General features: G+C 46.7%; 1 protein-coding gene and 1 long non-coding RNA gene across 2 annotated transcripts; one reads left to right on the top strand and one right to left on the bottom strand.

Annotated features, from left to right (window-relative positions):
- Nucleotides 1-401: 401 nt before the first annotated feature.
- LOC117795132 lies at nt 402-22,445 on the top strand. Its single transcript, XR_004618958.1, has 3 exons — nt 402-1,770; nt 8,836-9,002; nt 22,325-22,445. It is a non-coding gene; the product is annotated as an uncharacterized LOC117795132 (long non-coding RNA).
- On the bottom strand, nt 9,916-22,403 carry RAB19 (RAB19, member RAS oncogene family). Its single transcript, XM_034638059.1, has 5 exons — nt 22,275-22,403; nt 20,252-20,475; nt 18,264-18,447; nt 10,687-11,004; nt 9,916-10,237 (listed from the first exon to the last, which is right to left on the bottom strand). Exons 2-4 carry the CDS (start codon nt 20,450-20,452, stop codon nt 10,736-10,738), a joined length of 654 nt encoding a protein of 217 aa, XP_034493950.1. The 5' UTR covers nt 20,453-20,475; nt 22,275-22,403; the 3' UTR covers nt 9,916-10,237; nt 10,687-10,735.
- Nucleotides 22,446-22,519: the final 74 nt, after the last annotated feature.

Genomic DNA, 22,519 nt, shown 5'->3' with positions numbered 1-22,519 from the left:
TGAGCTTTGTAGCATGTACTGGTAATTCATTCCTCCTCCTGGCAGAAGACTGTTCCACTATATGGCTAGACCATCTGTTCATCCCTTCATCAGTGGGTGGGTACTTGGGTTCCCATTCCTGGCTTTTACGCTGCAGTGAACACTCAGGTGCAAGGTCTTGTGCGGACATGTTTTCATCTCTGGTATATATACCTAAGAGTAAAAATGCTGGGTCATAATTCTATGTCTAACATTTTGAGGAACCACCAAACTTCCCCCAAGTGGCACACCCTGAAAATGTATAGGATTCCGGTTTCTTCACATCCTCACCAATACTTTTTTTAATTTAAGATTTTATTTGACAGCCAGCCAGCCAGCGGGAGAGAGAACACAAGCAGGGGGAGTGGGAGAGGAGGAAGCAGGGTCCCAGAGGAGCATGAAGCCCGATGCAGGGCTCGATCTCAGGACCCTGGGACCATGCTCTGAGCTGAAGGCAGACCCTTAAAAATTGAGCCACCCAGGCACCCCATCCCCAATACTTGCCTAACCTAGCTACTCCAGTAGGTGTGCAGTTGTATCTCATGGTTTTGATTGTGCCGTTGTTTTCCTCTAGTCCTGGCCTAACTAGAAACTCAGTCCTCCCCTGAAGCCACTGCACCTCCAGAATTGTCTCCAAGAGACCTTGGCCATCACTGTTCTGAAGCCACTTTCATGTTATCGGGCTACCGGTACCACAATTTGGAGTCTGTGTCACCTAGCTATAAAGCACTGCTTTCTGGGGCTCCTTGGTGACTCATTTGGTTAAGTGTCTGTCTTTGCCTTGGGTCATGATCTCAGGGTCCTGGGATGGAGCCCTTATGGATGGAGCCCTGCATGGGGCTTGCTGCTCAGCGGGGAGCTTGCTTTGCTCTCTGCCCCCCTCCCCCCATCCTTGCTCGCTGGCTCTTGGAAATAAAATTAAACCAACAAGGACACTGTCTTCAGATGATAACCCCTGAGGTCAGGCAGTGCATGCTGTACAGGCTGAGCCAGCCAAGTGCTCCTATTTTCTCCAGTCTTTATGTTGTTCAATTTTCACTTAATTGAAGTGGCTCAGTTAAGCTAGCTACGGCTCGGGTCATAATCCCGGGGTCCTGGGATTGAGTCCTGCGTGGGGCGGCTTTCTCAGGGAGCCTGCTTCTCTATGCTTGCTGTTCTCCCTGTATATGCTTTCCCTCTGTCTCTGACAAATCTTAAAAAAGTAACAATTATAAAATATATAACCCAAAGAATCCAGTGTGGTAGGCAGGACTCTGGGAGGATCCCCATGGCCCTCATCTGGATATAGTATCCTCCCCTTTGAGTATGGGTGGGACTGTTAGCATTGAGTGAGATCTTGCTCCCAGGAGCCTTTAGCCTGGCTAAAGGAGCTTATCCTGGGTGACCCTGATGTAATCAGGCAGCCCTTTCAAAGTAGGGAGTTTTCAACCGGTGGTTGCAGAAGAGAAAGTCAAAAGAGGCTCTTCAGTCAGCCTGGCTCCTGGCTCTGGCCTGGCTTAAGCAAAGATCGGTGTTACAAATTGCCTCTGGGGCCATGTGGCAAGAGACTGTGGGCAGCCTTTCTGAGGTGACAGGAAAACAAAGACCTCAGCCCTACAACCACAGGGAAATGAGTTCTGCCAAAAACCAGTGAGCACGGAAGAAGATCCTGAGCCCCAGGTGGAAACGGCAGCCCTGGATGACCCCTTGTTTCAGCCCAGTGAGACTCAGGATCCGTGTAAGCTGTGCGTGCACTTCGGACCTACAGACACGGTGAGATAGTGAGGGTGTGTGGTTGTAAGCCACTGAGTTTGTAGCCATTTGTTACGCAGTAATAGGAAGCCAATATATCCAGGAATAACCTTTTGGTTTATGTTGAGTATTGTCTTCTATGGGTTTTATCTTCTCTGTGTATGTGTATACTGTGGTGTGTGCAATGGAATTACACTTTTCCTTTAACCTTTTTTTTTCCCTTTAACTTTATTTATTGTAATGGTGAACATTTTTCACCCCTTTGAACAATTTTACCACACCTTTAAAAGTTGGCTCCTGGCTGGTTCAGCCAGTGGAGCGTGTGGTTCTTGATCTCTGGGTCGGAAGTTGGTATAGAGTTACTTAATCAAAGTTGTATAGGATTATTTTTAATAACCTTGTATTGTTGATTATTTTCAGGTTTTCATTATTACTAGCAATACCAACTCACAATCCCTGAGGAATTCCAGAGCCTAAATATTTAGAAGTCGTATTCTTGGTATTAAAAAAACCTTTTCTTATTTCTGGATACCAACTGTCCTTCTTTTTCACTGTTCCTGAGCAAGAGGTGTCTACTTAGGGTGATTTTAGAACAACTACCGTTATGGTTCCTGGGTGGCTCAGCCGGTTAAGCATCTGACTTCCACTCAGTTTCTGATCTCAGGGTCCTGGGATCGAGCCCCACATCAGGCTGCCAGCTCAGCAGGGAGTCTGCTTCTCTCTCTCCTCCTGCCTCTTCCTCCTCCTCCCCCTGCTCGTGCTCTTTCTCTTTCAATATGTAAATCGTTTAAAAAAATGAGATAAAGTAACTATCCTTGATGGAATGTGTATAACTTGCCTAGACCCTGTACTCAGCACTTAGTTTTCATTTAATGCTTGTAGCAATTTGAGGAAAGTGGCATCTCTGATTTACCATGAAACAGAAACACAGGTTAAGTCATTTGCCTGTGGTTTCACAGTGGATAAGCTATGACGTAGGCTTCAAACTGAGGTCCTTCAGATTAGAGGCCAGACTCAAGTTGATTGCCTCACACGGTGGACGTGGACCTCATTCTCTTCATTCCCCCAAAAGTACATTGCTGAAGGTCACTGACGACGGTCCTGCCAAATTCAGAAATTGTAGGAAACTTTTCTCCCATTTCCTTGGCTTCTCAGAGCAATTGGTAGAACTGAACACTTTTCCCCAATTTTTTTTTTTACGATTTTATTTTTAAGTTATCTCTACACCCAAAGTGGGGCTCGAACTTAACCCAAGGTCAAGAGTTGGATGCTCTACCGACTAAGCCAGCCAAGTGCCCCTGTTTTCTCCAATCTTAAATGTTATTTTCACCTATTTTTCTCAAATTGTTCATGGTAAAGGACTAGTTGTCTTTGTTATTTTCTTACCTTTTTAATCCACCATGGGCCAATACTTTTGTGATGTAATAATAAAAAGGAATTGTTACAAAAATGAAATGGGGGAGCCTGGCTGGCCTGTTCATCTGAGCATCCAAGTTTTTGATTTCAGCTCAGTTTATGATCTCAGGGTCATGAGATCAAGCCCCAAGTCAGGCTGCACACTCTGTGGAGTCTGCTTGAAGATTCTCTCCCTCCGCTCCTCCCCTCACGGATATGCGTGCGTGCTCTCCTACTCACACTCTATAGAATAAATACATCTTTAAAAAAAAAAGAACATCCTTCGAAGTACCTTCACAAAGTTGCTTTTGGATTGGACAGACATAGAGTTGGCTGTTGTGGCAATGCCAGATCTAAGTTTCTAAATGCTCTCCCCGTACTTGCTTTGCTATGGACTGGGAACCATTGCAGAACATTCCTGAGCAGCATTATTGACACCATCTTGGTTCTGATTTCTCCTGAAGTGTGGTAGCTCCTCTCTCCTCCCCCCTGTTTACGGGCATTTCTTAAGGCCCATTTCTGGGCTTTTCCCCTCCTCCTTCACTCCTCAAAATTCATCCCATCAACAAACATCTGAAGGGCTTTACCTAGGTACGTCAGGTGCTGGCGACACAGTAAAGCTAAACACGACAGTACGTGCCCTACAGGAAGTTAGTCTCCTGGACAAGATCAAGGGAGAGAATACAAGTAGCTGGGGCCAGTGGGGTCATCACCAGTCTTAGGACTCCACCTTTTCCTCTCTGTCCTGGCCTTGCATCAGGCACTGCTCAGTATCAAGCTGCTTGCTCGATATGCTTCCTTTCCTCGGGTTTGACTCCATCCCTTGGGTTCGTGTATTTCTATCAAGGGTCTCCTCTAATTCCCTTTTCCAAAAACGTCAGGAACTCTTTGCTTTCTCTAGGAGCAGGATCAAATCCATCACCGTTTTCATTCTGGGCTCTTAAGTATACCTCGCATATGCCCGTGACATTCCAACAGAAGCCATTTTTCCTCATCCCCAAACCCTGGGCTGGTTCCTGCCTCCTTCCACTTTGTTCACACACGGCCCCTTTGTTAACCTATCTCATCCTTTCTCTCACAGGACCCGTTGAGGTCCTGAATCCTCCAAGACGTTTTCCCACTTCAGCCAGCCCAGGTGTTTTCCCCTCACATGGACTGGCATGTTATTCTCTGCCAGTTTTTCTGGCCATTAACTGTGTAACATTTTTTAACTTTGAATATGTAAGGTTTGTTTGCTAAACATTGAATTATTTTAGGTCGTGAATTTTTTTTTAAAGATTTTATTTATTTGAGAGAGAGCAACAGAGAGAGCATAGGCGGGGAGGGGCGGAGGGAGAGGAAGAAGCAGACTCCCTGCTGATCAGGGGCCGAGGTGGGGCTCAATCCCAGGACTCTGAGATCATGACCTGAGCCGAAGGCAGAGGCTTAACCGACTGTGCCACCAAGGCACCCAGGAAATTATTTCTGATACTTCTTTTTTAACTCCCACATCCTCTATGACAAAGTATATAGTAACCCTTAAATTGAGCTCATGGTAAGCATTGAGTAGCAAAACTCCAAGAGGATAGTGGGCTTCTTTGCACCTCCACGTCTGCCTTAAATCTCTGTGGTCACTGGCTGCTAAGGCTTCGGTGCTTAGAGAGCCATAGTCTTATGCCCAGTTCGTGAATTGGCTTGTGAGAATCACCTTGGGCCCTGAAGAGATGTTTAGAAAGTACAAATTATGTATGCTAGTCCAGACCTAGTGATGCATATAGTTCAGGGCTGGGGCCTGGGCATCTGCATGTTTAGCAAGTCTTACGACCCGTCTGAAGCACAGCCAGGATGCAGACCCTTTCTGTGGTCCAGCCGCCTCTTTTCCAGTTGAGAATATTAAAACCCCCCAAAGTGGAAATGAGTTGCCAGGTTCATACTGTAAATGCCCAGGTCAGAATATTCACCCCTTGAGGGCCCTACATCCTCTGCGTGCTGAAATGTTAGAAAGTCAATGTTCCGAAAAAAGATTATAAGATCATATTGGGAAAGTCATTTTGCATGGGATCCCAAGTGCTTTTGATACTTTTTGACTCAATCCCAGGACTCTGGGGTCATGACCTGAGCCGAAGACAGATGCTTAACTGACTGAGCCACCTAGATGTCCCTGCTTTTGATAAGATTTTCTGTAATTTAAAATTTTTTCTTCAGTAATGCAGCATGCAAAAAAATGATTTAAAATGCTTCATTGGTAAAAAAAAAATCTTCTTTTCTAAAGCCAGTGTACTTAAACTCCTCTCCCCCCGCCCCACCAAATGACAAATCCCTTTCTTGGTCGTTTCTGAGTAATATATAATCTTAGTTACTCCATTCAGGATTTAAAAAAATAGTTTTAATGTCTCCACATGGTAAATAACAGTTAAAGTGAAAAAGTTCTTCTGGTTGGTAAATTATCAAAGTGTGTATTTTTTTTAAAGATTTTTTAAATTTACTTGAGAGCGTATAGAAGGGGGAGGGGGAGAGGGAGAAGCAGACCTCCCACTGAGTGGGGAGCCCGACATGGGGTTCAATCCCAGGACCCCAGGATCATGACTTGAGCTGAAGGCGGACGCCCAACTGACTGAGCTACCCAGGCATCCCTTAAAGTTCATATTAAAATTAAAATACAATTTTTTGGAGCTCCTGGCTGGCTGGCTCTGTCAGTAGAGCATATGACTCTTGATCTCGGGGTTTTAAGTTCAAGCCCCACATTGGGTGTAGAAATTACTTAAAAATAAAATCTTCAGGGGTGCCTGCCTCAGTCAGTAGAGCATGTGACTTCAGATCTCAGGGTTATGAAATGAAGCCCCATGTTGAATGTGGAGATTACTTATGAAAATCTCAAAAAACTTTAAATAAACAAAGTAAAATAAATCGGGCGCCTGGGTGTCTCAATTGGTTAAGTGTCTGCTTTCGACTCGGGTCATGATCCGGGGTCCCAGGATTGAGCCCCGTGTATGGCTTCCTACTCAGTCTGCTTCTCCTTCTCCCTCAGCCTACCCCCACCCCCTGCTCACGCATTCTCTATCTCTCAAATAAATAAATAAAAATCTTTTTAAAAAAATAAAAAAATGGTTTTATGTTTTACTGATGTTATAAATTTTGTAATTGGAATTTTGTGTCTAAATTAGGTAAGAAGTTTTCAGGCTGTTATTTGCAAGCATTTCTAAAAATTAACGCATTAATGTGTGGATGATTTTTATTCCCAGTAAGTGAAAACATTAGTTGAATACAATCATCACTCTGTGATCCCTTTTAAACGTTGGCCTTTTTAAAAAAAACAAAAACAAAAACAAAAAAACATTGGTCTGGGGGCGCCTGGGTGGCGCAGTCATTAAGCGTCTGCCTTCTGCTCAGGGCGTGATCCTGGCGTTATGGGCCTGCTTCTTTCTCTCTGTCACATAAATAAATAAATAATTTTAAATAAATAAATAAATTATTTTAAATAAATAAATAAAATCTTTTTTAAAAAAATAAAAAACATTGGTCTGTTAAATTCTAGAGACATCCTGATACACCATGTAAGAGTAAGTAAGAGTAAGTAAATTTAGGGCCACCTGGCTGGCTCAGTTGGTGGAGTGTGTGTGTGACTCTTGATCTCTGGGTCATGTGTTTGAGCCCTGGGTTGGGCTCCTCACTGGGTGCGGAACCTACTTTAAAAAAATAAAAATAAAAAAAATCTTTAAAAAAAAGGATAAGTAAAATTAAGTAATAATGATAATTCATCTTACATGTCAGATGAGAGCAATCTTTGGATGATTTTACAGAACGATCACCTCTGTGCTCCTTGTTACCTTGTACTTTACCTCTGATTCCTGGTGCTTCCAGTCTGGCAATTCTTTTTGGGTATAGATTAAACAATGTATGTTTAAGAACAAACGCAAAAGAAACTGCATGATATCAAAACTGCCTTAGCAGCTCTCGGGATTCTGATGAATGTTAAACCAACTAAGTGAATCTTGTGAGCGTTTGTACGTGTTTGCTCAATAATTGATCACAGTCTCTTGAGCAGATATTAAAGCAGGCACTATTACTGCCTTTGGTGATACGAATCCCTGAACCTGTTCCATATGTTCCCTGGAAGTTTGTAAGTGATCTGTGGGGAGCACAAATGTGTTCCCATCCTCCCCATCTAACCCCTTGTGCTGGGGTAGAACTCAGTCTAGTCAGCCTTGGGGCGCCCAAATAACCTTGCATATGAGCAAAGTGGAGTTGCACATCATCCCTGTTCAAGAGCAGGTAGACTCAGGCTGGGCCTGGCATGATTGAGGCACGGCTCCTCCATAATTCCCCTGTGATAGGACAAGCCTAATCCCCCCAATGGCCACCTTTCTCTACCCCTGGCTCTTCCCACACTGACTCCCCCCCTCCCCCCAACTCCAGCTTCTTTTGCAGAGAGCTGCATGACTTGAAGGGTATTGAAATGTATGTTTTAAAGTATATCTTATATTTCTCTTTTTCTGTGTGTGTGGGGGGGCGTTAATGGATGATGAAGGGTTAATAGGACAGAACCCAAATCCAATACTGGACATTATCTGGTGGGGGAGTGGAGCCTCATTGCCAAGAAAGGGCTCAGGAACCAGATTGTTTGGGTTTGAATCCTGGCTTTGCCCCTTACTAGCTGTGTGACCTTAATCCCTCTGTGTTTTGTATCATCATTTAAAAATAGAAGTATAAATAGTACCCACTTCAAAAGATAGTAGGCAGAATTCATTGAGTTAGTATAAAGTGGTACAGTGCTGGGCACATAGTAATTGCTATATGTGTTTGCCATTATTAATAGGATCGTAGTAATATTCCTATTATTACTAACACAAGCAGGAGGAGTAGGAGAGGAAGAAGCAGGGTCCCAGTGGAAGAGCCTGATGTGGGGCTCGATCCCAGAATGCTGGGATCACGCCCTGAGCTGAAGGCAGAGGCTTAACGACTGTGCCACCCAGGTGCCCCTGAAATGTCCTTTTTAAAACTTAATTTTCTCAGAACTCCGTTACCAACTATACAATTTGGGGGGTGTGAGAAAAATGCCAGAGTTCGGTGACACACAGCCTTTCCGTAGCACGGCTCTGAAGGGAAGCCTGTGGAGCTGGCTTCACAGTGCGGGTTATGAGGCTGCCTTGAGCTCCAGGAAAGCCTACACTCCCCTTTCCAGCAGACCTATTTCGGCAGAAGCCCAGGCTGGGTAATTACAGGTGCTGGTGTTCAGGTGGCCTTGTTCTCACACGTGTACCCTGTTGGTAGGAATCTTTAAACTCCATCCAATCCTCAGAGTGCAGAACCCAAGAAGCTGATGAGGTTTCCAGAATGTTGAGATTGATGTGCACAGAAATGAAGGAAAATTTGTGTGAGACGTTATTTTCTATTTTGCTTGGCCTCTCTCTTCTTTGCTCACTCTCTCCCCTGACCTACTCAATTTTCCTTACTCTTCTTTAAATGTACTTTTTTTTTTTTTTAAAGATTTTTTATTTTACTTATGTGACAGAGAGACAGCCAGCGAGAGAGGGAACACAGCAGGGGAGAGAGAGAGGAAGAAGCAGGCTCCTAGCCGAGGAGCCTGATGTGGGACTCGATCCCGGAACGCCGGGATCACGCCCTGAGCTGAAGGCGGTCGCTTTAACGACTGCGCCACCCAGGCGCCCCTCCTTACTCTTCTTAATGACCGTCTGCTTCTTCCCTCCTCAGAAAATCCTGCATTGGCTCAGTACGGATGTACTCCTGATGTGCCCGTGGGATTCTGAGGTGCCTCACCCTTCCTTTAGAACAATAACATGGAGAGGAAAGAGGTCAATCCACTCTGATGCATGTATTCTCTCTGGCATGGAACTAGATTTCCCTCCTGTTTCCTTAAGGTACGTGGTTTATTTCAACAACAAGTACATAGTGAAAGGAATTAAAATGTTATTAATTCTCTATGATATTCCTCCTAACCTCATCCCCCCAACCTCTATACAGTAGCAATTTGAAAGTTTCAGTGTGGGGAACAATCGCCCGGCAAGCTTGGCTAAGTGCGGATTTCTGAAAAGATTCTGATTCCTGTCAGTCAGTCACAGGGCTCAAGAATCTGTAACAAGCATCCCCTGGCCACTCATACGTCTGGTTGGCAAACTACACTTTGAGGAACGTTGCTTTATTGTACTGTTTGATAGATGTATGGTGTGAACCGCATATGTAGTTTAAATTTTTCTTGTAGCCCACATTTATTTATTAATGTATTTATTTTTAAAGACTTTATTTATTTAAGGGAGCACAAGCGGGGGGACAGTAGCGGGAGAGGGAGAAGCAGACTCCCGATGAGCAGGGAGCCCACCACAGGGCTCCATCCCAGGACCCTGGGATCATGACTTGAGCCAAAGGCAGATGCTTAACCGACTGAGCCATCCAGGTGCCCCTCGTAGCCACATTTAAAAAAGTAAAAAGAAATAGGTGAAAATGGATAGTATGTTTATTTAACCTAGTGTATCTAAAATATTTCAAAATGTAATCAATATAAAATTATTTAAGACACTTTACACTTTTTTTTTTTTTTTTGTACTAAGTGTTCGAAGTCTGGTGTGTATTTTACACTTAGAGCTTATGTCGTTTGAATTAGCCACGTTTCAAGTACTCAACAGCCACACATGGTTAGTGGCTATCTGTTTTGTGCGGTTTCAGCTGAGGTGAGTCCCCATGGACCTTTCCTGGTTCGGAGCCATTGTTGCAGCTGGACCAGCCCTTGTGGTTCTTACTATCATTACAAGATGTGCCCCAGCAACAACCATCAGGGAACTTGGAAAAAACGTTTATTATCCAAAGGTTCTGGCGGGTACAGGGCACGCATGGGGGCCACACAGCGAGGTCAGTATTGACTTGACATTCATCTATAAGCCAACTGAATTTCAATTCCAAAGTGAGTTTTTATCCAGCAGATAATCTGGTATTTTAGAAGGACATTGTTGGCATCTCCCACATTCAAGGAGGGTGGTTACATCAGCCCATCTAGGATAGAGTGAGATCCAATTCTGTCTCCATCACATGGCTCTTGACCATTCGGCAAGACAGTATTTATGGTCTTGATGTCAAAGGCTTTGCTCCCCCAACTAAAGACCTGAGGTGTGAACGTGAGAAAGCAGAAGTTAGCAGCACTCTGGTTTATCACTGCAGGCTTTTTTTCCCCATCGCCCCCTTACCGAGCTCCTTGAAACAGCACTGGAATGTTCTAAACATCCTCTCCCCTCTCTTGATATCCCTCCTTTATTCTTTCCTTCACTATCCTCTTCAAGCGAGAAGCAAAATTCAGTAGAAAACGGTTGAAGGGTTGAGGAGACAAAGTGGAAGGATAAAGCAGAGCAGACCTTGTCCTTCCTACCCCTGCGCCTCAAGTCCAAAGCAGAACCAAGAGAAACAGTGGTGTGGCTTTACTCAGTCAGCAGGTCTGGTCTCTGGTGTGAATGGAGGCAAACTGCTCCCCATCCAGGTGGGAAGGGGTAAGGACCAGCTGCAAGTCTGTGCTTTGGTCTGAGAGGCTTCGGGGCAGACAGCAGGGTATCCAGTTACCTTCAGCGTCAGACACGGCATCCGGTGGCCGCAACTGGCCTTGAGCATCTCAGCACGTGCATTGGGTCTTCTCCCTCGGACCCTGGGCCACAAGGACCGGCCTAGAATCCGGGGCCAGGCTGTTCAGGGCGCTCTCCCCAAATAAGTGCAGGCTGTTGCGGGCGATCAGCTCCCTGGCCATCAGCATGAAGACCTCGTCTATGTTCTTAGACTCCTTGGCAGATGTTTCTAAAACAGCAAGGAGGCCGTACTTCTCGGCCAGGGTGCAGGCATCCTCAAACAGGACATGCCGTTTTTCCCACAGGTCGCATTTGTTTCCTGGGAGCGAGAAAGAAGCAAAGGAGGAATTGAATCTGTTTGTTTGTTTTTGTTGTTGTTTTTTAGTGAACCTTTACAAGAAACATTTTAGTTCAGCAGTATGCAGGCATGATTCATTCCTAAACAGCCGTTGTGGGCAGATTTACTGAAAATGAAACCACGGATGGATGGAAACAGAGCCTCGGTCTTAATTCACTGTTAAATGAGATCTTGAGGAGCTGTGAGAAATGGAGGCTGTGTTTTATTAGCACAGACAGGTGGAGCCTCTGTGTTCTAGGGAGGGACGGTCCTTCCTTCCAAGTCTAACACGGTAAAGACTGTGCCACAGGGAGTGTCTCGGTCTTCTCTCTTCTTCCTTCAAATCTTGTTTCTCTTTCTGCTCTCTTTCCAAAGCACAAAGGGTTGGACACTGTGGGATGGGGCCCGGGCTAGCTGAGGAGATTGTGATGGGATTTGCCGATTGAAGGTATGGAATGAATATGTAGGATTTAGCTATAACTTAAATACAATAGTGTGCAGTTCATGAATTCTGACAAACATATATGCTCTGTAACCATCATTCCCTTCAGGATATAGAACATTCCCTATTACCCCAGAAAGTTCCGTGAGGGGTTTTGTGAGCATGGTTATAATTTTTAGATAGTTTTTATTTTTTTAAAGACTTTATTTATTTATTTGACAGAGAGACAGCCAGAGAGAGAGGGAACACAGCAGGGGGAGTGGGAGAGGAAGAAGCAGGCTCTCTGCGGAGGAGCCTGATGTGGGACTCGATCCCAGAACGCCGGGATCACTCCCTGAGCCGAAGGCAGACGATTAATGACTGTTACCCAGGCGCCCCCATGGTTATAATTTTTTAAAAATTATTTTATTTATTTATTTATTTGACACAGAGTGCGCACAGGCAGGGGGAATGACAGGTAGAGGGAGAAGCAGGCTTTCCAGGGAGCAGGGAGCCCAATGCTAGGCTCGATCCCAGGACCCTGGGATCATGACCTGAGCCGAGGGCAGACGCTTAACTGACTGAGCCGCCCAGGCGCCCCTGAGCATCCTTAGAGAAAGAGGAGTGACTCATCTCTTTTGCTTCTCCACTTCAACCCTACATTCATCCAGTCGTTGGACTTGGATTTCTCTGAGGCAGGAATCTAAAGGTAAAATTGCTTTCCTACAGGATTTGTTCTACCAGACATCAGGGTTTATTACAAAGCTACCGTAATTAAGACGGGCCAGACCGGTGTTTCTCAACTTGTTTTTTCCCATAAAGGAGCCTCCTTAGATCCTTTCCCCCATAATTAACCCTCCCCACCATGAAAACCTTGAAAAGTTTTCATTTTGAAACAATTATAGGCTCACGGGTTGTTGAAGGAGGTCCTTCAGGGAGGTCTAGCATACCGTTCACCCAGTTTCCCCGTTGGTAACCTCTTGGGCAGTGATAGTCCGACGTCAAAGCCCGGAAATGAACATTGGTACATCCCACAGAACTTACGCAGGTTCCCCCAGTGATACGGTGCACTCCTTTGCATGTGTGTGCATGTAAAATTGATGGATTGACATAAACTGAAATTAAAAATGTCTATTCAGGAGGTGCCTGGGTGGCTCAATTGGTTAAGCGGCCAACTCTTGATTTCAGCTTGGGTCATGGTCTCGGGGTGTGGGATCAAGCCCCCACGTCAGGCTCCTTGATTTGCGTGGACTCTACTTGTCCCTCTGCTCCTCCCTCCACTCATGCTCAATCTCTCTCAAATAAATAAATAAAATCTTAAAAAAAAAAATGTCTCTTCAGGGGTGCCTGACTGGCTCAGTTGGTAGAGCATGGGACCCTCTTGATCTCAGGATCGTAAATTCGAGCCACACGTTGGGTGTAAAGATTACTTAAAAATAAAATCCTTCTATTTTTAAAGTAGGCTTAAGTAGGGCTCACTAATGCAGACCCAGGCTGCAGGCTGCAGGATTCCAGCCCTCTGTCAGGCAACGTTGGCTCAGGGCTAAAGGAACCATTCTTACAATGGTGTTCAGTCTGAGATGCCTACCCACTTTTACGGTAGTGGGCTGAAAGCTAACTCCCAAAGATTCCAGGTTCTGATCCCTGGAAACTGAATGTTACCTTATGTGGGAAGAGGGTCTTTGCAGATGTTATTAAGAATCTTGAGATGTGGAGAGGATCCTGGATTAGATGGATGGGCCCCGATACAGCCACATGTATCTGGCTGAGTGGGCCAGGGGGAGACTTTACACACACAGAGGAGGTGAGGTGAAGAGGGACGTACATACTGGACGTCACGGCCACAGGAGAGAATGCTGGCAGTCGCCAGAAGCTGAAAGAGGTAAAGAACAGGTACTCCCCCAGAGCCCCCAGAGTGGTGTGGCCCTGCAGATGCCTTGATTTTGGCCCAGTGATACTGAGTTCAGATTTCTGGCCTCCAGAATTGGGAGCGGACACCGTCCCGTGATTTAAGCTGCTCAGTTGATGGTAATTTGTCACAGCAGCCACTGGAAACTAACTCAGGTAGATATCTTCAAGACAGCTGCATGCGTATTTATAGCCCGTGAGGTCGAAGCTCAGGGCACAGCTCTGCTTCTGGAAGGCAGGTGTGAGAGGCTCTTGGTGGGGGAAGTGATGCTGTAGGAGTGGGAGTCCCTAAGCTGGGAGTCTGGTCTGCTCCTTGCGTCCCTTACTTTGAGCTGTGAGTGCTGGGTTTTGCCTTTAATGACCTGCTCCCCTAACCTGCCCCACCCGCCATCAACTGTCCAGTGCCCAGCCTCTCCACAGCTGGGGGCTGCACACCTCAGGATGAGCCAGGACACCTGGTGGAAGGGAAAGAAACCGTGTGTTTGCCACTTGTGATCTGAGTCCTTGCTTGCTAAGGGTTGTGTGTTCGGCACCCAGAGAGATGTTCCTGCCCCGAAGGTAGGAGTTCCTCAGCTCTTTAGGGGGACAAGACAGACACACAGACAGTTCAGCTACTGTACCAGAATTTTCTGATCCGAGACAGGCCATGAAATAATACAGGCCAAGGACCAGGCGAATGGTAATAGTTGTTAGTAGTACAGGTGTATAATCCCTTGTCTACAGTTCCCAAATCCAAAAACCTCGGAAACCCCGAAGGGTATTTGGCAATTCCTCCGACAGTAAAATCTGCCTTACACTGGCATTTGAAGTTTTTCTTCAACCTGCTTTGTGTGACTATGTCACCGGTTTCACTGCACTGCATAAATAATGCATTTGACCTTGGGGTGTTGGCCCAGACCGACTGAGGGTGTTACGTAACATTGAATGCATTCTTCTAAGATCTGGCAAATTCTGAAGGCTGACACTTCAGGCACAAAGTTTTTGCTGAAAGACCGTGGACCTGGGAATACAACAGCACTTGAAGTGGAAGGTTTGCCTGAAATAGTAGGACCCGAGGGAAGTTAGGAGAACATCCTGTGTAACCTCTGCTTGAAGTTGGCTCCTGACCTCTCCCTCGGACGGAGAGTACCGACAGCTCGGAGGGCACCAACAGCAGAAGGGATGAGGAAAAGGTAAGAGCCAGCCTTCTCCAGGAGGAAAGCAGGTTCCTTGTAGGTTGTGCTCAGGAATTTGTATGCTATCTTGCCAGCGATGGGGGGACCAACAAGGATTTTAAACAGAGGGACACTACCGAGGGGCTGGTCTTCTGGTAAATGGCCAGAGAGGAGGGGCAGTACGGATCTGTGCACAATCATCTCTTTGACATTTGCGTGACTGAGAGAGGCTGCGGTAACCTTGTGAGAGAGACACTTGCATGAAGAAATGTGGAAACAGGAAGGAAGATAGAGTGGGGGCGAGGACGCTTCTGTGAGGGAACAGCACAGTTGACTTTTCTAGATTAAGGTGAGGAGGCCATGGAGACAAAAACAGGAAGACCGTTGTGTCAGTCCTTGGGACTGGACACGTCATAAACTGACACATCCTGACCATCTCTGGGGGCATTTCTAGAACCAGTTACAAAGTGAGGCAGAGACGGTTGCGAGGAATGACAGACTAGGGTATAAATACCACAACAGCTGTGAGATTCCTGGAAATCCTGCAACATCTTAGCATTTTAAAAAAGATTTTATTTATTTATTTGAGATAGAGTGCGAGAGAGAGAGAGAGAGCGCGTGCGCGAGCGCGTGCAAGCACGAGTTGGGGGCAGGGGTAGAGGGAGAGGGAGAAATAGACTCACTGCTGAGCAGGGAGGCCGTCGCTGGGTTCCATCCCAGGAACCCTGGAATCATGACCTGATCCGAAGGCAGAGGCTTAACCGACTGAGCCACCCAGGCGCCCCCATCTTAGCATTTGTTACCCCCTCCTGTGCCCCATCTGTGTCTGCAGCAGAGGAACTAGTAGTAGTTAGGGAGGGTGCTGGGGGTAGAGCCCTCGAGGGAGGCCAGGACAGGCCAGGAGGTTGGAGAAAGGGTGTTGTCTTCCAAAGATAGCTCAGAAGGGAAGGGGCCCTGGGGGCATGCAGCTTTGCCTTGCAGCCTTCCAGGCCCTGAGGAAGAGCTGCTTCATTGTGGGAAGCACCGGAATTTAGTGGAAAAGAGATCCAGTCCACCTTCCTGGGGAAACTTTGTGATTAGAACAGCTTCGTTCCCTTCAGCGAGATGCACCTTTTCCACCCTTGTGTGTCCTTTCTCTGGGAGCTACCCCTGGTGGGGTTTCCTTCCACCCCGGAGGTCATGGATGTCCTTCCCCGTCAGCTCTGCTCTACCCTGTGGGCCCTGAGCCCCTCTGTCTAGCACAGCGGAGCCTCATCTTTGCTCCACCAGGAAATAATGGCTTCCCCTTATTGGGGGGGTGGTCCTAGCACAGTGCCAGGTGCTTCCTATATATCCATTCAACTCAACAGTACACCCGAAGCAAGTGTCAGTCTCATAGATGAGACAGAAATTTTGAGAAAGAGCCCAAGTTCAGAGGAGAGGGGCAGAGAGGGAGATTTGAACCCCAATCCGTCTGACTCCAAAGTCCAGTTAAATGCAGTGACTCAGAGGGCTCAGAATTGTACCTGGAGTTGGCTAAGCATTTAGTGTCACCTGTCACCAGCATCTAGCACTGCCTCTGGTCCTCACACCCCAAGGGGGGGCGCTCTGCTCCGTCAGGGAGCAGCTGTCCCGAAGGATGCTTGACACCTCGGGGAGCATTCTCCTTTGTGCTTCCCAGAAGTGGTTGTTGGGGAAGAAATTCGGCTCTTTCTGGGGTCAGTGCTTATTTCTCCCACTCTGAACTCTGCTTGTGGAAGTGTCCTTTATATCAGAAGCCCAATTACAAAGGTTTCTGGTCCCAAAGGGGGCCTTTGGGTGAGAAACTATAGGAGAGAGCCATCTCGTTCCTCCCAAAGAGACGAGGTGCCCTCTGTGGGGAGGCCTCACTAATCTCTCCTCCCTGGTTTCTGCCATGTGGGCTAAGCCCCTCTGAGAAAATGAGGGGACGGAAGGGGAGGGGCATCTGCTTTGGCAGCAGCCTGTGGAATCTGGGGCTTTTGATCTGAGGTAGCAGGAAGGAGGGAGCATGCTCTAAGCTCTTGGAATGACTTTGTTTCTCAAGTTAGGAGGAGCGGCATGAATTCCAAAGCAGCATTCTCTTCAAGTCTGTGCATACGACAGGGGCCGAACTGTTTCGGGAATCATGGCAGTAATAATGAGCGGGCTAGATGTGCTAAGAACACGTGCCATTGGCCTCTTCTAGGGCCCACCCGTGGCCAGGCTTTGCATTCTGTGAGCTCCTTCACCATGCGGGCCCAGATCTTAGTCTCAGGTAGGCACCTTGCCCCACACCTGCCCATCCTCGGGTTGGCCAGCAGCCTTTGCCGTGAAAAGAAGGAACGGGGCAATGGGATTCCTTTGTGAGCATGCAGATCCTGAGAGAATGAGGAGGTTTGTGGCAGGAGCAGGTGGGGGGTGATGTTTTGAGAGATTGCACGAGTAAGACGTGAGAAGCAGCTCCGAGAGAGGGGAAACAGGTGCACGATACAGACCAAGGAGGCTGGTTCCCAGAGCCTGGCCCCGAAGGAGAATGCACAGGTCCTGCCTGTCCATGGCAGGGGCTCGGTGGGGGAGGCAGGCTGGCTCCACTGTGTCTCCTGCTCTGGCTGGGGCTCAATTGCTGGCTTTTCCTAGGTCCTAGGAACTTGCACCCTCACCATAAGCCCTGAATTATTTGGAACATAGATGGGACAGTTCCTCAAACAAACTTTCTAGAACACATCTTACGGTTTATTAAACACTAACTTGGTGCCAGGCACTGCTAAGCAATTTATATACAGTATCTCATCACATTTTTACCACAACCCATTAAGTATTAGTCACATCTTATAGATCAGGAATTAAGGCTCAGAGGGTGACTGGCCACAGAGCTAGAACATGCTTGCCAGAGAATGAATCAGCCATTAAATATGGTGTGTTTAGGTCTTTCTCAGTCTCCCAGCTGGCTGTCTAGACTTGTGGTGTGCAAACTTCCATTTGCCTGTGAATCTCCTTAGGATCCTCTTAAAATGAAGATTCTGATTCAGGAAGTCTGGGATGCGGCCTGAGATCTTGCACTTTGCACAAACTCCGGCTGATGCTGCTGGCCGACAGACCACATTTTGAGTAGCAAGGGCCTAAACCATCTTGCCGAAATGAAGCAGCCACTTGGTTAATAGTTGTGTTCATAGGAGGAAGGAAAAGGCAGCTCTGTTTGCAAAACTGAAACTACAGAGAAGGGATGGAAATGTTACACCTTCTGAACGTACAATAGGACCGCTCACATTAGGCTGTTTCCTTTGTGTCACTGAAGTTGCTGTTAATTTCGATGGTGGTTTGTCATTAGGATTTGCTTAAGATCCGAGCAGGTGTAAGGAGTCATTCATGGGTGGGGGTCCATGCCTCTGAATGGCTCCCTTGGGGATTTGGAACCACCTGATACTGTGAACCTCAGCCTACGGGGTATTTCCTGTGTGGTCTACACACATTTGCATCAAATCAGTTGGGGCATGATGCCTTCATCGAGAAGCCCGGGCCGCATCCCAGATCTCTGGGATGAGACACTTCTAGGGTGGGTCCTTGGAATCTGTATTATTAACAAGTACACATCCCTCCCCCCCAACCCCCATTCTCAAGTGAATCCGATGCGAGTTTTGTGGCCAAACACTTTTTGAGGTCCTGTCCTACACCTGCACTTTCACGATTTCACGTTCCCTTGCCATCAGAAACGCACAAAAAGCCGAGCATCTGCAGAGGGGACCAGGAAAGAAAAGCTAAATGCTTTGAAAACGCCATACCAATCAGCATGATGACCAAGTTCGCCGCTCCGTATTTTTCTATCTCGTGGATCCAGTGAGGAACAGACTCGAAGGTGGACCGTCGGGTGAGGTCGTAGGCGATGATGGCGGCGTGGGCACTGCGGTAGTAGCTCTGAGTGATGGTCCGGAAACGCTCCTGGCCTGCCGTGTCCCACACTTGCATCTGGAAAAGGGCAGGAAAGGGGTGATCGCATCAGCAGTTCCGGCGCCTGATGGGACCTTGCTCACCTAAGTCGTCTGCAAAAGGCAGCTTCTTGGGTCTCACTTCAAGATACCCAAATTCAGTAGGTCAGGAGTGGGGCTCAGGGATCCGTGTGTCTCTTTGCTCCTTAGGGTGAGTTGGATAAGCTTTCAGGTTTGGGACCCACCACCTAAGGGACACTGATGTTCTTGACCTTTTTACCTCCATCATCCCTTTGTCTAGATTTTGGTGTTAACCTTTTGGACCTGCTCGTTGATCCCACTCAAGGTGATAGCACTGGCTGAACCGGTCTGATTTTAAAGGACCACTCAGCTGTGTCTGCTTCGGAGTGTCCTTAAAATAATACCTTCTCAGTGACCGTCCCACTCCAGAGTGCCCAGTTGTACACCCTCCCACCGCGTCTGAGGGTACCCGTTGGTTCACTCTCTCACACTATTTATAAATGCACTAATTAATTAATTATTACTATTAATTAATTAATCCATTAAGTTAAGTTCGGCACCCGATGTGGGGCTTGTATTCATGACCCTGAGATCAAGAGCCGCATGCTCTACTGACTGAGCCAGCCAGGCACCCCTATAAAATGTGCTTTTTAAAAATGCAAATGTACCTCAAACTAGAGAGAATAAAACAAGGAACCCTCATATAGCCATTATCCAGACGCAATAATTATCAAGATTTCACCACCCTTTTTATTATTATTATTTTTATTTTTTAAAAGATTTTATTTATTTATTTATTTGATAGGGAGAGAGAGAGAAAGCACAAGCAGGGAGAACGGGAGAGGGAGAAGCAGGCTCCCCATGGAGCAGGAGCCCGATGCGGGGCTCAATCCCAGGACCTTGGGACCATGACCTGAGCCAAAGGCAGATGCCTAACCTGACTGAGACACCCAGGCGCCCCAAAATGTCACCATTCTTGCTTCATCTAGCCTCTTCTGTTGATTTCTTTGGGGTGTTATTTTTAAGTGAATCCCAGACTTCATGTCATTTCATTTGTATCAAACCTGGGCATTTCCTTACAAAACACAATGCCACAATCACTGCTAATCAGCTTTCCAATAACTCTTTGGTGTCCTCTAATACGTTAAAATTTTCTTGTCTCCAAAACGTCTTTTTTACTGTTTTTATTTAATCAAGATCCCAAGCATGATCGTGCTTTACATTTTCACCAACACCTGATCTCTTTTCTAATCAAATGGGTAAAATCTCTCACTGTTATTCGAATTTGCACTTTTAAAATTATGAGCGAGAATGGGCCCCTTTATAACTTGACATAAATTTCTGAGCTAATTCTTACCAAATTTATGAAATAGCAATTGTGTCCAGTCTGTGGACTGCCTACTTTTTGTATTTGGCTGTTAGTCTTTTTCTTAGATATTTATTGGGGCCCCTTTCACATTAAAGAAATTAGCCTTTTGTCAGTTCCATATTTGCAAATATTTCTTTCCAGTTTGTCATTCATGTTTTGACTTTGTTTATAGTATTTTTGTGGCTGTAGAAATTTGAATTGGCCTTTTTTTTTTTTTTTTTTTTTTTAATTGGTCTGGGGGCGCCTGGGTGGCGCAGTAGTTAAGCGTCTGCCTTCGGCTCAGGGCATGATCCCAGGGTCCTGGGAAGGGGCCTCACATTGGCTTCTTGCTCAGTAGGAAGTCTGCTTCTTCTCTACCCCTCCCCACTGCTCATGCTCTCTCTCTCTCTCCCCCTCAGATAAATAAATAAAATCTTAAAAAAGAGAGGAGGAGCCAATCCCGTGTCTTTCTGACCTTCACTTTCTTGCCATCGATATCAAGGGAGCGCACAGTGAAGTCCACCCCAATCGTGTTCTGCTGTGCCTCTGTGTAGACGCCAGATTTGAAATGCTGCACCACACACGTCTTCCCCACATTGGAATCCCCAATGAGGATAATCTTGAACAAATAATCAAAATTCTCATCTGCTGCCCTGGATGAGCTGGAGAATTGCATGGCTCCTGCCACCTAGAATGGACCTAGGAAGAAAAGAAGGAATTCAGCATCTTTTTAGTGAGCTAGGCATGGTCCTATCAGGAGCCAGGCACCGTTCTAGGCACTCGGGATGTAGGACAGGACAAGAGAAAGGTAGGTTATTCTTTCATAGTACTTGCATTCTTGTGGAAGAAGGATATTCCTGGTCAGGTACAAGGGAGCTGTCCCCACACGCCCACACCTGGCCTACATGGGTTGGCATTACTTTAAAATGAAGAGGTTGAACTGCCATTCTCTGTTGGACCCAGCACACAAGCGACATTCGAAGATGAAGGCATTGACTGAAATCTTAGTCACCGAGGCAAGGAAGTGTCCCACGCTCTGTCAAGTGCCCAGAGCAGGAGGATGGCAGAGGAAACGCCTACAGGAGTGTTTCACCTGCCACTCAGCAGCTGGGGGACATGCCTTGTTGTCATCTTAGCTCCACTTCTCACAGGGAGGAAAACTCCCAAATATGGAAGACAGACCATCCAGGCAACCAGCAACAAGGACCAACAAGATGTGACAGACAAGTCAGTTTGGGGAAGAGTGACATGGCCTTTTTCTTCTGACCAGGAAATTGCAATTTCAGGAGTATTCGAGATGAAAACTGTGGGGAGCGCCTGGCTGGCTCAGTCAATAGAGCACGTGACTCTTGATCTCAGGGTCATGAGTTCAAGCACCACGCTGGGTGTAGAAATCACTTAAAAAAGAAATAAACTTAAAAAAAAAACCCAAAATGAAAACTATGGTCTTCAAGTGTTTATGGCATATTTTACTGTAGGCTGGGAAATAACTTAAAGTTTTTAATGCCAGTGTTTCCCAAACTAACTGATTATGTCACAACTATCTGGAGGAGAGAATTAGAAAAATATATGACTAGAACCCACCCAAGATCTGCCAAATATATTTAAAGACACACACACACACACACGCACACAAGCACACACTCCCCAGGTGATTCTGAAGACCATCCAGGTTTGGGGAGCACTGATGGACACAATCACTCACCTGAAACTATTCCCACCTCAGCGTTTCTGCTTCAGTATCTACCTGTACTTTGATATCTTTGATCACAGGGAACTCACTACCTTCTGCAAAAATCCATTTGGCATGTCCAACTCTAACTTACATGGGGTTGAACTCTATCTCCCTGGGGTTTCCATCTGTTGCCCCTCGGGCTGTGCCAGGACTTGGCAGATTCCTATTCCACACGACAGCCCGTCAGAAATCTGAGGCAGCAAACATATCCCCTCAAGGCAAATATCCCTGGGCCTTTCAACTGTTCTTCACATGATGTTGTGTTGGGTCTCCTCATCCAATGTTTCATAAAAATACATGAAAACTTAAACCATTTGATGATTAAATTTGACATGCTTCACATTGCTCCTGCCTTATGACACCCTTCTCCATTTCTTCCAGTTTTATTTTTTGGTTTTCTCTAAAAGTCAGAAAAGGACACGTCTGTATCATCACACAAATTAAAAAGCACACAGACTCATAATCCGTACGTGCAAACCCTGGGCTTTAAATGGATGGCGGAAAGCTCCCGTGCCTCTCCTGAACGCCTCTTAAATCACCTATGGCAAATGATCCAGCAGACAAAAGACACCATGAAACCAGTTTTTCCCTTCTGGCTTCTCAAAGGAGGCCATTCCACTTCCGGTGTCATATCACTGTAACTTGAGCGGGCATCTTACTTCCACCTTCCCCTTGCCCCAAGTCAGTCCTCTGGGGTTTCGACAGAAGCCCTCTTTACCTCAGCCGCCGCCCCCTGCAAGGAGAAATGAGCTGGCTCGCTCACCTTTGCTGGCAGATAATGGTTTACTTTATTCTCCTCGCTTTCCTTTCCAGCCCTCCGCGCCTTTCGTCCTCCCGTCTGGCCGGCGTGGTGAGAGCTGTGGGTCGGTCCCCCGGTGTCGGGCTTGGCGACCTGAGAAAGTGAAAGGAAAGCGCGAGCCCTCCCACCGCCCCTGAGCCCGGCGCGGAGCTGCCGTTGGGTACGAAGCGCAAGGCGAGGCGCTGGCCAGCGCGCCCCACGCACTCAGC

This window comes from Ailuropoda melanoleuca, chromosome 1 (assembly GCF_002007445.2).
Source record: "Ailuropoda melanoleuca isolate Jingjing chromosome 1, ASM200744v2, whole genome shotgun sequence".
In the NCBI taxonomy this organism is placed as follows: domain Eukaryota; kingdom Metazoa; phylum Chordata; class Mammalia; order Carnivora; family Ursidae; genus Ailuropoda; species Ailuropoda melanoleuca.
The sequence above is the reverse complement of the archived record's forward strand: the minus strand, read 5'-3'. Positions and strand labels throughout refer to the sequence as shown.